At 32.6% G+C, this 17,424-nt stretch overlaps 1 protein-coding gene across 1 annotated transcript; it reads right to left on the reverse strand.

Moving 5' to 3' along the window:
• Positions 1 to 2,776: 2,776 nt before the first annotated feature.
• On the reverse strand, positions 2,777 to 5,219 carry LOC110812535 (protein LIGHT-DEPENDENT SHORT HYPOCOTYLS 7). The gene is made up of 2 exons (XM_022039331.2): positions 4,497 to 5,219; positions 2,777 to 3,170 (listed from the first exon to the last, which is right to left on the reverse strand). Exon 1 carries the CDS (start codon positions 5,062 to 5,064, stop codon positions 4,522 to 4,524), a length of 543 nt encoding a protein of 180 aa, XP_021895023.1. The 5' UTR covers positions 5,065 to 5,219; the 3' UTR covers positions 2,777 to 3,170; positions 4,497 to 4,521.
• Positions 5,220 to 17,424: the final 12,205 nt, after the last annotated feature.

A 17,424-nucleotide genomic window follows, 5' to 3' on the forward strand; every position in this document is an offset into this window, starting at 1 on the left:
TAATGGTCTTAAACAAATAAGTTTGATCTTTCTGCAATTTTTATGATTGAGAGAGAGAGAGAGAGAGAGAGAGAGATTCATCAGCAGTATTCTTAATTTACTCGAATTTCAAACAAGAACAAGACAAGGTAGCTTCTTATTCATTTTAATTTGTGTATAGAATTTTATCAGTACCCATTTAGTAATTAGTATCATAATATTAATTATATATATATATATATATTATTTTTGTAATTTAATTTGCCATTCCAAGAACCAAACCAATTGTTTTTATGTTTGCCGTACAAAAATATTCTCATTGTCCCAACTTTAACTCAACAAACTTCCATCTCATATTTAAAATCTTATTAATTTGAGGAAAATTTTGGACTCTTAGTTTTAAACTATGTACTTTTTTTAATTCATTCTTTTTAAATAATAACAAATAAAAAGTGTTCGTCGCACATTTTTCAAAAGAAATCTTCTTAAATTGTTCTTCAAAATCTTCTCCTAAAAAAGTACACTTTTTAAAGTATAAAATACTTGTATTCTTTTACACAAGATCTTATTACATCTTAATTGTATTATGGCTAACTTGATAGTAAAACTATATCATATTTATATCATAATATAAAATTATTATAGTAAAACTATAATAATAATCAATCTAATTATATTATGATCAATTAAAATCTCATTTAGTGTACAAATATTTTTTCTCAAACTTAAGTTGGTAAAAAACTTACTAGTTAGAGGTCGGGGGCAAGGTCATGAAAGATGGTACTGAAGCTGGATGTCCAACATTTGAATAACTTTTGTTTTATTTCTATTAAACATTAATTTCGCACAAGGTTTAGTAGCTACTCACTTAATCTACAATTTTAGCTTAATAGACTTATACATGAAGTTACATATTATAATATAAACAACTTATTGAAACAATTCCTATAAACTTTAGGTTCTTTTTTATGTAATCATATATACTTAAATGGTAAGTCTCTTTAGGACCTAAGTTCCTATATACTTATCCACAACCATTGTTTAAATTCTTGTGCTAAGAGTGTTGCGCCTATTACTAATAGAAATTCTTTTAATTAGGATGTGCAGAACTACTATGAACTCTTTGCTTCTTTATTCTAAAGATTTATTTGTGTTATTTTATGGAGGTTTTGAATTTCATCAACTTGTAAAATAAAATGAGCAAGGTCACTTACATATCAGGACTTCTTCCAAAATGAATCCTCAAATAATTAAATCAATAAAAAATGGAGAGACAAGAAAGCTTGAGAAGCGAGAGAAAATGAGATAGACGGAGAGAGTTTAGAGAGTAAAATTAGCAAAAATATTGTGTTTATGTGTTTTTTTTTACGAATTTACAAAGCTTGATTATGGGGATACATAAATGATCTATGAAAAATTCAAAGAATATAAGTTGCTTAAAAAACTTAAAGGGTTTAGAGAATTTCTCATGACATTACAATCATAGTATGAATAATGATAGAATACATTTAAACCTTTGATAGTAGTTGTTAATAAAAACGAAAAATTAAAAGATAAGTCATCTCTTACAAAATTATTTTTCATGAGTGGGATCGTTAAATACTTTTTATTACTATATGATAGTCAATTTGAGTTACGGTTATTTTTTTTTTAAGTAAATCTATCACTGTATTCCACATATAAAAATAAAAATATTTGATGCATAGATTTAAAGTTGATACAAACCATGTCCTTAATTTTTTGAAAAAAAAAAATAAGATGAACTTTATTGATTAGGATATTAGCTATTACATCTAACCTAAAACACTAAGAATCTTCATATTAGAAACACCACAATTCAAAAAAGACAAAAACATTTCACATTTAATCTTGGCTAGAAAATTGAAATAAATATGTTGATATATCTACATACATATAGTATGTATACAATATATTATGACTAAACCAAATTTTTACGAATATTTGGTTTATCAAACTTATTATGTTCATGATATATAGATCTAAACCAAATTTAATTCAAGTTTAGCTTGAAAAAGAGAAAAATATATTATGAGTAAATAAAATATATTAACTAGTTAGCAGTACCGCAAAATACTTTTTGTTGCATATTCAGGTAGAAAGACTATACTAGTTGTTTAAAGAGAAAGGGTATGCAAATGATAGTTAATATAAAAGTTTGAGATACACATTAAGATATATGAATTTAGTTGTAAATTTTGAATTATATTGTGGTAATAATTAGGAAGGGAAGTAAGATTCATAAGTAAAGTAATTAATGTAATTACTTGCTAGCTGGTAACACTCTTATAGAGGGAATCCAAAGGCATATTGGTTTAACACTAGACAACATTATGATCAAGATGTGGGGTAATATATATTATGCAAGTGGGGGATACCACCATGGATTCTGATGAGGAACTGAACAATTTCCATTAAAATTTTTGCTTTATATATATATATATATATATGTTGATATTATGCATATATATATATGTATATGTACGTAATAATAATAAAAATACTAATTATTAGTATACATAGCATTGTTCCTATAACTCAGAAATGATAATATATAAATGCGAAAGGTAAGCATATTAATCTTAGCTAATTATATAAACATATAGATATAATCATGTATACATTTGGTATTGCTCAAAGATTTAGAAAAAAATTATAAATTATGTAATGCTAGACAACCAAAAGCAACAAATATTTTTAAAATTAAGAAAACCAATCCTATATATAGTGGAGTGGGAGATGATATTTTCTCCCTGCAATTATAATATATGAAATAAAATTCCAAGAAAGATACTCTTGCAGTACGTTAGACCTCATATATATATATATATATATAGATATCTCACATTCATATAATAAGAATATATAGTACTTGTTGACATCTTGGCTATAAGTGGATAATTATGTACTAATCAATAATTACTACCCTTAATTATATACTAGGGAAATATATCATAAGGAGGAGTAGGGAAGAAAAACAACTTACCCTCTTCACCAACTTGACGTTTTAATTCTCATTCAAACAATAAATAAAGTGCTTCATCAACTATCGCCTAAAAATGATCAACGAAACTCCATGATATCGAAACGAAGAGTTTGATTTCCAACAAGGAAGATCGGAGAGCTCTTCAAGAACTTCCTCATCCATTTCAAGACTTTATTTAATTAACATCCTGTACAAATTAGCAGACCCAAAAATTAAATCAAGTAAAGTGAATTGATTCATATATATATACACACACACATATGAGTAAATGTTTTAAAGAAGATTAACTCAACTGGTTCATCTACTGTAAAATGGTGTAATTGATTAGTTCAAAGTCTTGTACAATTGACAGCATTAAATGTATTAATTAGATGAATTGTCCAAACAAGGCTTAATTAAGACACTAACAACCACAAATTTGAGAGGGGTTAATATATAAAAGGGAATAATTTAGCAATAGCGATTAAATTAGCAAAATAGCAATATAGCACTAATCTTTGATGAAGACAAGAAACAATTAGATTCAGGTACAAAGGTCAATTATCATATAGGATAATAGCATTAAAGAAAAGGACATGTACATGATGGGAATTAAATTTTTTAAGAGATATGTGTATATATATATATATATATATAACCAAAGACAAATTAATTATGAATTAACTAATGAGATTTACAATTAATACTGGATAGTTATAGCTATAGCTATAGCTATAGCATAATATTGTATAAGATGGTTCAAGTAACAGCCAAACTCATTTACACCTACGAGAAAGAAACGAAAATTACATGAATTAATTAATTAGTTTAATAACTCTAATTTAATTCTAAAGATTCTTTTTCTTTCTTTATAATTAATTAACAACAAGGATACACACATGTCATACGCAACGTTATGTCCATTCATGGCGGGCACACGAGATTGCAAAGAATTCCAAAAGAGCTTAGACTGGACAAAAGCAACAATGTAATCATAATTATTAAATTTGGAAACCACAAAAATATTTTTTACTATGTAATTATTTTCCGTAAATAATTATTTAGTGTTTGTTGTTAAGGTAAATTAAAGTTACTGATTACTGTGTGATGATCATGTCTTGTCTCTCTTAAAGCAAATTAGGGTTTTTGGAGCCTCTGGTTTAGGGTTTATTGTAAAGGGAATCATGAATAACTAAATACCCAGATCAGTAAAAGCTTCCAATTGCAAGTTTTCCTGATTGGTTGACTGCGTTGGACCAGTTGGGTTTACCCAATATATAAATATATCTATACATATATAAATATAAACCTAGCCTTATAATTAATAATAATAAGTCTATTAAGTGCTCAATTTGTATCTCTTATGCAATATTATCTCATGAAGTCCAACTTTTTTTATTTTTATTTTCTATATATACAGTAGATGCTATTGTATAATATTGGATGACCAATGAGCAGGCCGATAAAAATAATTAAGGATATTATAGAAAAGAATAAATAGAGAGAAATCAATGAATAAAAGATTAATAATTACCATTTTAGAGGAAATTAATGAAGGATTACTGGATGGGAAAGGTAGAGGTACTGCTATCATCATTGGCTTTCATTGGATTCCTCTTCTTCTTCTTCTTCTTATAAGGGATTCCTCTTGCCTTCGCTTGTAAATCTCTCACTTCACGTAAATAGATTCTAATAGCACCACTGGCAAATGGGTTTGTCTCCGGTAACCCACCATTTTCTTCATAAGCAGCTCTGAGTCGGCCGATGAGTGCATCAAGGCTGCCCCAGGCTTGTTTTAGAGGGCAAGTACAAGGACCAGGTGGCTCGGGTTGGCCAAAGAAGACACACCCATTTAAGTGCACCTTGGTCTTACCAAATTGATCCAAGTACCTTAGAAAATCAAGCACGTGGTTAGAGCTACACTGAGCCAAAGCAACCGGTGGTCTCTGGTTCCTCAAGTATTGACCAAAAGTGTTCCAGTCTCGCCTCTTTTGTGACTCGTAGCGGCTAAGCGGAGGTGGGTTTTGTTGTTGCTGCTGGTCAGAAGATATTGATCTTGAAGAGGAGCCTTCTACTATGTCTTTTCCCTTGTTGGTTGACATGATCTTCGACACATGAAGTCTGCGATTAGAAGAAGAAGAAGAAGGAGGAGGAGGAGGAGGAGGAGGAAGAAGAAGAGAGAAGAGAAGAGAATTTGGAGAGGAGAGAAAATTAAAAGGATCACATCAAATGAGGAGACATGAGATGGGTCCTATGAAAATGCTTTTAGCTCCTCTTTTTCTTCCTATCGCATTATTTTTCTCCCTTTAATATTGTACTATTACCATTAACTAATACTTTTTTTTTATAAATTTTCTATTTAATTATAATTGTGCTTCCATCATCTAAGCAATCATTATTGAGCTCCTTAGCGTAATTAGCACTAACCATTAAAATTTTCTTACTAGCTGGACTGTGTGAATTACCTGAGATAAATAATTAATCAATTAGTAGGTGGGTTTACCGTACTAATCCATATTATATATATATATATATATATATAGTTTACGAATTTGGGAAGCTAGGTTAATCCATGTCATAAGATCTATGTATATAGATTCATTTAAATGAGCTAGAGAGAGGAGGAATATTTATTGTATATCGTATATGTACGTGTACATATATTCCTTTTCATTATTTAATTTCCTTATGATGGGCACCACTCAGCAAAGAATGGACAAGGTTTCCTGGTAGATTCATAAAGATGTTTTTCTGTTATTTGAAAGTTAAAAGTAACAAGGTATGAGAAATTTATAGAAATTCATAAATTAAAATTAAAAATATTAATATTTTAATCTTTTAGTAATTTAATTTTCGAGATTTTTTTTAAGATAAAGATAACAAATTTGTTAAGAGTTAGGCAAATGTTTGAAAACTTACAACGAAATCGATGACTAAAACAAAAGTCTTATAAACACAACATGGTTCGTGTATAGATTAGCAAGCTGACCTTAAAACAAATTAAACGAGAGAAGTATCAAAGCAAAACACAACTCTTGGAATGATCAACCATACACCCTTTATATGTCAAAACAAAAACTTTCCTTTTTTTGAAAAGAAAGAAGAATATTTTCTTAGAAAACAAAACAAAACAACTCCACTAAAAGATATAGAGTGCCACAAACATGATAATATAGTGATTAATATTTTCATTTTTAACATAAATAATGAGTTCGAGTTTCACTAAAATGTAAAATTCATCACTTTATGGGTGTCTTATATATTGATGTAATTGATTCAAAATATTTAATTCAATAATGTTAAAGTTTAACTCCTTAGTATGTTGATGAGTTGTATTAATAAAATTAAGTTTTATTCTAGTGAATTGTGATACTCTGAGTAAAAGAAATATTATGTTGTAGTTAGATTCTTTTAATTAGGTTAACCACAATAAGTTAAAAAGATATGATCCAACCTTTTTAAACTCTAAAAATATGGATATAAAACTTAAGTAACCAGACTTATAATACGAGTACTATATATAACAAATACAACCCTTATCTAAGTACTAATTAAATATTCATAAGAAGAAGTTAGTACATGGGCCATTTATGGCCTTTTATTGACCACAACACAAAATAATCTGGAGAGTAAATTTTTTTCAATTAAATGCCTTAAAGACATACTTCTAACTCATCTAGAATTAAACACATGAAGTATTATAATCTACCAATTATACTTAGATTATCCAAAATAAAAATTGTAAAGGATATAGACAATAAATGTATCAAAATCCATCTTATATAAAATCATGTGAACACGATAATTTATAATAACTACAAGGATACCAATCAACTTCAAGTTTGCAATGGTCAAAATTTATAAATTTCTAACATTTCCTCCTTTTTTTTCCTTCTCCCATCTACCTTTTATCTCGTATGAATATATTACCTGAGTTCTGTTATAAGTCTTGGAATTAGCAATTTACACAATTAAGGCATAAATTAATTTATTTTGGGGTTTCAGGGCTAACGTATATGATTTTATCCTTAGGCTACTGATACTTTGTTGTATTCATTAACTTTTAAATAATGAATTAAGTCAATTATCCTAAAAGTTCAACTTTGTAAGAAATGCTCAAATAAGTTATTTATACTCTAACACGATATATCAGTAGACCCTCTATGCGGGAGGCATGGATCAAACATAGATCCATCAAATATTTTGCAAAATTAGTTTTTAACATAAATATAGCACAAAAAATTCAAAACTATAGCTTTAACTCATTTGCCATTTTAAATAAATAATTAAAATAGTTATATTAAAAGCTTAAGTTTATATAAAACAACCAAATCAACTATTTATACTCTTATATTGACAAATAAACTCATACTCGAGCATGATGGAAGGTGAGTGGAGCTAGTGTGAGAAATAGGATATATACAAGTAATCAGAATGCATGAGCATAAAGGAAGCATGTTTGAGTGCCCATTAACAACATATGTCAATTCGTTGAAAACAAACATTTGAAGATGTTCTTCAATAACTTTAGGGCAGTGATAGATGTTTTTATTTCAAGGAAAATAAGAAGAGACAATGTGAACCATGTTGGATTTATAAGATGTATTTCTAAAACAAAAGCAAAAAAAGAAATTGAGAAAGCAAATAATGTTAGCTTCATTAGGGAAAGGACTTACAAAAATGTTAGAGGAGGTATAAGCACACTGAAGCATATTGGTGAAAAAATACAAAGACCTAGGAACTTTTAATTAAGAGAGAAGTAAAAAGGGGCGAGCAAATTGAGACAATAATAGTGAGGGGTAGGAGAAGATCATATGCAAAAGTTTTATATGAGATTTTTGAAAAATTGAATATGATAGAACACCTGTAAGAGATTTTAATTAAAATTCTCAGTTTTCAAACAAAAGAATAGATATTAAAAGGTGGCTTAAAGGACAATAATGACTTATTATGGGCATATAAAAATTAAAAATTAGGCAATGAGAAGAGATAAAAAGATTATCGACACGAAAAAGTTAAAGAAGAACAAGTCATTAATCAATTTCTATAATAAGGAAGTGATGGGAAAGGTCGTGAAGAATTGGAAAGCAAAAAGTGGGCATCTAATGGAACAATTAGAAAAGTGGGAATTACAAATAGAGAAGATAATGAGGAAGTTTTGTATTCAGTGTAAAGGTATACCATTATTTATGTGGACAAATAAATTCTTCAGAAAAATTATGTGACTCAACTTGAAAGTTGGTGGAAATTAACAAAGCTACACAAAAAAAGCTTTGAAGTGGTGAGGTTATGTGTTGAGATACTCGCATACAAGCATTCTTTATAATCCATTAAGGTTAGCATAGGAAACTAATGAACATGGATTGAGCTAGAGGTAAAAGAGAGGATTTGAGAGAAATAACAGGAGAGACAAGGCCATAGGTCACTGAAAGAGGGAAAAATGATTGATGACAATAGAGTAAAAAGAATCAAATAAGTTAAAATGGCTCAAGATAAGGTGATGAACAAAAAAAAAAAGTAGAAACAAGGGAAAGGTGAACAAAGGGGGCCAATAGAGTATACCTAACTTTTATCTTTGGGAAAAAAGTTTACACAATTTAAATAAATTAACTATGGGGGATTTTGGAAAGCCAATATATGCGAGAGGAAAAAAGAAAAAAAGTTCATATGATGAAGGGGAGGAAGAAGTTTTCAAGATAATGGACTAGGGCAAGGAGAGCTTACATAATGAAAGAGAAAAAAAATGAATGAGAGTTATATGGTGAAAGGGAGGAAAAAGGAAAAAGAGCTCATATGGTGAAGAGAGGAAAAAACAAAAGGAGTTCATACAGTGAAGGTGTGACAGTTTCCTCTTTTACATCTCTATAATACCATAAATTCTCTTTTAGGTCCATGTGTATAGACTATCTAATTGATTCTTCATCTCACCGTGATCATTGTTGTTTATATCCTAAATTAGATCATATTAAATATCACATGCCAAGTAAAATTCATAGTCTCTTTTTCCATTTAAAGATTTTATTTCATCTTATCTTTACGTATCTCATAATTCAATAAAATAAGCTTTGTCTTATTTTTATACATATAGTATCTCTTATTATACTTGCTTTGATGACATACCAAAGATCACATCCTCCTATGATTGTGAATAATAACCTACACATTCAGACAACCTTCTTTCACTCGTCCCAACACTCATATTATTCAAAGAAAATAATCATAAATTGAATGCGAAAGCGAAATAATAAAATTAGCATATATATTCTTTACACAATAATTAAGGATACCCAATAGGGTTATGATAACGACCATCCTAAAAGAATAAACGAAAAATCAAAGAAATAAATGAAAAGTAAACAATTAGGTATCCTAATTATATATCATAGGGTAACCTTTGAAGGGAGTTCGGGTGATGAACTATCCACACTCCCTTTGTTGATTTGGATTTAGATCTTGGTCTTTTTGATCTGAAATAGTTAATGAAATGATGAACTATACTAGTCTAGTAAGAATATTACACTACTCACCGATACAGAAATGAAGGTTGATAAAAATTATAAAAACAACGGATTGAGCTCTTAAATTAAATAAATTCATTTATCATAAATAAAATCATTTATTGCATACTTACCGTAGTGAGATTTTCAAAATCTATTTATAGAGGCAATAACACAAACAACATTATAATCTCATATTCAATTAGCCAGAACAATAAATTTCTCTTTTTATTTGTTTATTGGTATCCTTAGAGGTCCATAGGGATGTCTCACTACGTGTGAACTCATATCAAAACTTGTCAACTAACCGGCTATCCTCATACCCCCTCCGATATGAGTGCCAAAAGTACCATCCCTCAATACCTCATCCAGTATGAGGTTGAATCGAGCCGTCCCCATACCCCGTCTGGTATGAGCGCTAACAATACAATCCCTCAATACCCCGCTCGGTATGGGCACCAAAAGTACCATCCCTCAATACCTCATCCGGTATGAGGTTGAATCGAGCTATCTCCATACCCTGTCTGGTATGAGCGCCAACAATACAATCCCTCAATACTCCGTCCGGTATGAGCGTGAATTGGGCCGTTCCCATATCCTGTCTGGTATGAACGCCAAAATATCACTCCTCAATACTCCATCTGATATGAGATAACATCCACAGTAGGGTTTCCCATATACCCGGTCCGTCCACCATCTCAGAAGATATCCAATAAGACAACCATTCACTCATTCACTTAACAATTCAATTTTCCATTTATATTATAATTTTCAATTTCACAATTTAACCGTGAATCACGCAATACAAACAATAAATGCATCAAGGAAACACAACTGAATTATTTTACCAATTCCAGTATATTATCATTTATTTAAAACTGTAAAATCAAATAAATAACAAGTTCTGGCTTCATTAGTAACCTATAATTAATTCTTGAAGTTTATGAATTACGTAAAATACCGTATTATTAATAATTAAACTTCAATTCCATAACATGGAATAAGGTGAGAGATTCTTACCCGAATGTTGTCCGAAATACAAAACTTCTATTATGTATTACGCCTACTGATGATCCCTGGGTTCCTGAATTTTTTCACAGAGATTGAAACACACTTCACGTACCTAAAAAAACTCAAAATTTGGGTTTAAAATCTTTTTCGACCAATTTTAGAATTTCGGCACAGCGGTACCGCCATACTCCGGCGACGGCACCACTGCTTATAGCGGTGGTTTGCCTCAACCTAGCCATTTTTCGGTCGATTTTGGCCAGTTTTATACTCATCCATGCGAGAAAATACTTTAGGGAACCTCGATCGGCCGAAAAAAGTCAAAAAATAAAAATCTACCAGCGGTAAAATTTTTCTATACGGTGGCTCCACCGGCTCACCTTCGCGGCTGAGTGTTTTTCTTCGGTCAACCTGTAGAAAACAGAACGATGATCACAATAATGAAAAAATCGCATGAAACAAAAATTGGGAATGGGCTCATTAGAGGAAGTTTCGAGTTTTGCCCTCAGTTTTTGGCTTATCTGTCGTTCTTTTTCCTCCGATTTGGCCATGGGGGTGCTCAGAATCAAATTCTAAGCAGATATTTTTTACCTTTTTTTTACGGTCGGAGGTGGCTCCGACGTGGTAGCGGTCGGCAGTCAGCCCCATTCTTCGGTGATTGGTTCTTCTTCTCCGACGGGAGACTGGCGGCTAGGGTTTGAGTTTGGTGTGATGCGAGATATTTATAGCCGTTTCGCGTCAATTTGGGTCGTTCATTGCGTCTTATTTTGACCGTCAGATCGCGTTTAAAGAGAAAATAAATTTTGACCGTTCATCGTGATTTAATCTCGACTGTACGATTGCATTTGAAGAGGAAATGAATCTAAACTATTCATCGCGTTTAATCGCGACCATTCGATCGCGGCTAAAGAGAAAACATATCCAGACCGTCCACGCGCACAGGAACACTTTCAGACTGTCCGATCGCGGGGCATGCAAATCACCTGCGTGGCCTTCTGTGTGGTACCGAGTCAATACGCCTTGCCATACGATGCGCTCAAGTTCGTCGAGGTTGCTGACTGGGCAGTTTTATGTAGCGTAATTTTTTAAAATTGCATTCTAACCTCCAGTTTTTGATTTTTTTTAAAAAAAAATACCATCCGACCCCAAAATTTCACTAATTTTTCTCAAAATTATTTTCAATTTCATCATCAACTTATTTTTTTTTTCATAATTCACATTAAACTAAATTTTATTAATTTTAAAATTACATTTTTATATAATTTTCGAATGTAAAAATTAATCTCGGGCCAAATTTTGGGTATGGATAATACAACTATCCCCCCTTTTTTCTTTGGTCCCTCAAATTTGTCTCCTTCACACTAAATCAAACAGTTGGGGATACTGGACTATGAAGTCTGATTCTAGCTCCTATGTGGCCTCTCTCTGTGTATGATTCTACCATAGGACCTTAATGAATGGAATTTTTTGGTTGCGGAGTACCCTGCTCTTTCAATTTACAATGCCCGCTGGTACCTCCTCATAGGACAGATCCTCCTGGAGTGAAAGGGGCTCGTAACCCAAGATGTGAGAGGCGTCTGAGTTGTACTTGCATAACATAGAAACATGAAACACATTATGGACTATAGATAGTTCTGAAGGTAGTGTCAGTCTGTAGGCGGCGGTACTAATTCTGTCTAAGATCTCAAATGGCCCAATAAATCAGAGATTCAATTTTTTCCTATTGCCAGATCTACTAATCCCTTTGAAAGGGGTGATCTTAACAAACACTCGATCACCTTTTTCAAATTCCAAATCCCTCATCTAGTTGTCCGCATAACTTTTATACATGCTCTGAGCCGTCTGAATGCTCTCCATGATCTTACTTGTTTTGTAATTGTTATTATAGGCGAACTCTATTAAGGGTAAATGATCATCCAAATAGCCTCCGAAGTCAAGAACACAAGCTCAAAGCATATCCTCTAGTGTGCGGATCATCCTTTCTGATTGTCCATCAGTCTGACGGTGAAATGCGGTATTAAGAGACAGTTTCGTTTCCATGGCTTGCTGAAAATTAGACCAGAATCGAGAAGTGAACCTGGAGTCCGGGTCGGATGGTACTGTTACCGGAACTCCATGTAACCTTATTATCTCCTAGATATACGTCTTTGCTAACTTATCAAAGAAGTCAGTCATCTTGATGGCCAAAAAGTGATAAGACTTGGTGAACTGGTCAATAATTACTCAAATGGCATTATATTCCGAGCGTACCCTAGGCAAACCTGTCACAAAATTTATTGTAATGTGTTCCCACTTTCACTTCAGAATCGATAATGGCTGAAGTAGATCGTTTGGGCGTTGATGGTCTATCTTGACCTGCTGACACATTAGATACTTGAAAACAAAGTCGGCTACCTCTCTTTTCATCTCGTTCTACCAAAATCAGGGTCGTATACTTTGATACATTTTAGTACTTTCAGAATGCATGAATCTCTGTCATGATGTCATTTTTCAACTCACTATCACATAAAACACACACTCTGTCCTAAAATCTGAGCAACCCATCGGTAGAAACTCGAAATTCTGAATTTACCCCATGTTCTGCATCTTTCCTGAGGATTGCTAGGGTGGAATCGGTGAATTGTACTTTCTTTATTCTCTGGATCAACTTAGGTTGAACAGTCAAGTGAGTCAAGCATTTAACTATCTTCAGGTTCGGAAGTCGTATCTGTTGTGCGGCCCTTATTACCCTGTATTTTGAAACCATTAGATGAGCTAACATATTTGCAATCTTTCTATTGAATGCATCGATTACCACACTGCCTTTACCTGGGTGATACAAAATGTTACAATCGTAATTCTTGAGGAGTTCTATCCATCGTCTTTGATGCATGTTGAGATCTTTTTGAGTGAATATGTGTTTCAGGCTCTTATGGTCGATATAGATATGAAAAGTCTCTCCATACAAGTAATGGCGTCAAGTCTTCAAGGCGTAGATAATCACAGCAAGTTCTAAGTCATTGGTGATATAGTTTTTCTCATGACTCTTCAACTGCCTGAACCCATAGGCTATGACCTTTCCATACTTCATCAGAACACAACCCAACCACAGGTAGGAGGTATCACTGTAAACTGTGTATCTACCTGTCCCATTCGACAAGGCCAATACAAGTGCAGTAGTCAACCGCTTCTTTAATTTTGAAAAACTTATTTCACAGTTCTCGTTCCACTCAAACTTGACGTTCTTCTTTATGAGCCAGCTCATAAGAGCAATAGGGCTAAAAAATTCTTCTACAAACTTGTGGTAATAACTTGTCATTCTCGAAAAGTTATGAATCTCCTTGGCCGAGGTCAATTTCTCCCAACCAGGTACTGCCTCAACTTTTTCAGGGTTCACTTGACACTCCATCCCTCGATACGATGTGTCCTAGGAAGGTAGTCTACTCGAGGCAGAACCCACACTTATTCAATCTTACATACAACTTCTTTTCTTTGAGAACCTACAAAACCTGAGTCAGATGGTGAGTGTGTTCCTCTATGCTTTCTAAATAAAATAGGATACCATCAATAAATACAATAACAACCTAATTCAGGAATTGTCTGAAAACCTTGTTCATCAAATCCATAAAGATGGCTGGTGCGTTGGTTAGTCCAAATGGCATAACAAGGAACTTATAGTGTTCGTACCTGGTTCGAAAAGTTATTTAGGAATGTCCTCTTCCTTAATTTTTACCTTATGGTAACCTGAACGTAAGTCTATTTTAGAAAAGACCTGAGCACCCTGCAACTGATCAAAAAGATCATTAATATTAGAAAACGGATATTTATTCTTGATCGTGACCCTATTCAATCCTTGTACTCAATACATAATCTTAACATCTCATTTTCCTTCCTTGCAAATGAGACTCCAGCACTTCAAGGAGAAACACTGTGTCGGATGAACTCACTGTCCTTCAATTTCTTGATCTATTTGCTCAACTCTTCTATTTCTACATGACTCCTGTCCACTGGTGGTCCGGGAAGTTCGTCAAAAAATACATTTGAGAAGTCTTGAGCTATCAAGATCTCTTGAATATAAATTTTTTTCCTAAGTTTATATAGTGTAGAAAAAACAACCGTGTTAAAGCGCTATGTAATCAGGAATTTGTTAGGAAAGAATAATATTCAAAAATATTTATTAGCTTGTAAATGACTTATCTTTATAAGGCTTAATTACAAGTTTTTTATGGGAACAATCTACAGTGACGTGATATGCTGCTAACTAGTTCATTCATAGAGTTACATCAAAGTCTCCTATGTCAACCTCTATCAGATCCATCATGGATGGAACTGAGTCCTGTGGAAAAGGGACCGGATGTTACTAGAGAAAGGACCAGGTGACCTTGTGGTGGCACCTGGTTGTATGGTGGGGCACCAGATTGTACTATGACGATGCTAGATGATACGGTGGAGGGATAGGATTATATCCATATGACATTAAATCCTTTCGTTGTAGGGTGGCTCATATTGTGGCAGTGGTGGACGGTCAAATAGCTCATTCCTCTCTTCTCTGGTCTGCTGGGTAGATATGAGTCTCTCTAACATTTTGAAGAGTTAATCGACATCCTCTCGAAGTGACCCATCTCGAGCTGCCCTGTTCAATAGGAACCCTCCTCTCTTCATGTCCTTGTACCTATTTTTTTTCATAAAGAATGGTTGGACGATGGTTCGTATTGGGTGTTTTTAATTCTTCGTGTAAGAAATGGTTTCAAGAAATCTAGCTCTAATATCAACTGTAGTGACACGGAACTTTAAAGAAAATAATCATAAATTGAATGTGAAAGCGAAATAATAGAGTTAAGATATACATTCCTTACACAATAATTTAGAATACCCAATAGGGCTACGAGAATGACCATTATAAAAGAATAAATAAAAAATCAAAGAAATAAATGGAAAGTAAATAATTAGGTATGCTAGGACGACCTTCACTAGTCTTTGAAGGGAGTCCGGGTAGTGAATTATTTACAACTCCCTTATTGATCGGGATCTGGATCTCAGTCCTCTTGATCTGAAATGGTTAATGAAAAGGTGAGCTACACTAGCTCAGTAAAAATATCACACTACTTATTGATACAGAAATGAAGGTTGGTAAAAATTATAAAAACAACCAATAGAACTCTTCAATTAAGTCAATTCATTTATCATAAATAAAATTATTTAATGCATACTTACCGTAGTAAGATTTTCAAAACCGACCTATAGGGACAATAACACAAACAATATCATAATCTCATATTCAATTAGCCAGAAGGTTATAAAAACAACCAATGGAACTCTTCAATTAAGTCAATTCATTTATCATAAATAAAATTATTTAATGCACACTTACCGTAGTAAGATTTTCAAAACCGATCTATAGGGGCAATAACACAAACAATATCATAATCTCATATTCAATTAGCCAGAACAACAACTTTTTCTTTTTATTTGTTTATTGGTATCCCTGGGGGGTTCATAGGGATGTCCCACTATGCGTGAACTCATATCAAAACTTATCAACTAACTGGTCATCCCTATACTTCGTCCGGTATGAGCGCCAAAAGTACCATCCCTCAATATCCCATCCGGCAAGAGAGGAAATCGAGCTGTCCCCAAATTTCGTCCGATATGAGCGCCAAAATATCATTCCTCGATATCCCATCCGGTATGAGACAACGTTCACAGTAGGATTTCCTATGTACCCGGTCCGTCCACTATCCCCCAAGATATCCAATAAGACAACCATTTACTCATTCACTTAACTAATCAATTTTTCGTTTATATTTTAATTTTTAACTTCACAATTTAACCGTGAATCACGCAATACAAACAATACATGCATCAAGAAAATACAACTGAATCTTTTTACTAATTTCAATATATTATCATGCATTTAAAGCTGTAAAATAAAATAATCAATTAAACAGGATAAACAATAATAAATAACAGGTTTCGTCTTCATTAGTAACCTATAATTAATTCTTGAAGTTTCTAAATTACACAAAATATCGTATTATTGATAATTAAACTTCAATTTCATAACATGGAATAAGGTGAGGGATTCTTACCCGAATTAGTATCTGAAATATAAAACTTCTAATGCACCTACTGGTGTTCCCCGAGTTTTCTGAATTTTTCAGCGGAGATTGAAACATGCTTCACGTACCTAAAAATATCCCAAAAAATCTAAAATCGGTGTTTAATATTAACTTTAGTGACCCATAACTTTAAAGGAAATAATCATAAATTGAATGCGGAAGCGAAATAATATAGTTAGAATATACATTGCTTACATAATAATTTAAAATATCCAATAGGGCTACGAGAATGACCATTCTAAAAGAATGAGGAAAAAATCAAAGAAATAAATGAAAAGCAAACAATTAGGTATGCTAGGACGACCTTCACTAGCCTTTGAAGGGAGTCCGGGTGGTGAACTATTCACAACTCCTTTATTGATCGGGATCTAGATCTTGGTCCTCTTGATCTGAAAATGTTAATGAAAGGGTGAGCTACACTAGTCCAGTAAAAATATCACACTACTTATCGATATAGAAATGAAAGTTGGTAAAAATTATAAAAACAACCAATGGAGCTCTTTAATTAAGACAATTCATTTATCATAAATAAAATTATTTAATGCATACTTACTGTAGTAAGATTTTCAAAACCGACCTATAGAGGCAATAACACAAACAACATCATAATCTCATATTCAATTAGCTAGAACAACAACTTTTTCTTTTAATTTGTTTATTAGTATCCCTGGGGGTCCATATGGATGTCCCACTACACGTGAACCCATATCAAAATTTATCAACTAACTGGTCATCCCTATATTCCGTCCGATATGAGCACCAAAAGTACCATCCCTCCATACCCCATCCGGCACGATGGTAAATCGGGTTGTCCCTAAATCCCGTCCAGTATGAGCGCCAAAATATCATCTCTCAATAC

Source organism: Carica papaya, chromosome 4 (assembly GCF_054855325.1).
Source record: "Carica papaya isolate Zhongbai chromosome 4, ASM5485532v1, whole genome shotgun sequence".
NCBI classification, from domain to species: Eukaryota; Viridiplantae; Streptophyta; class Magnoliopsida; order Brassicales; family Caricaceae; genus Carica; species Carica papaya.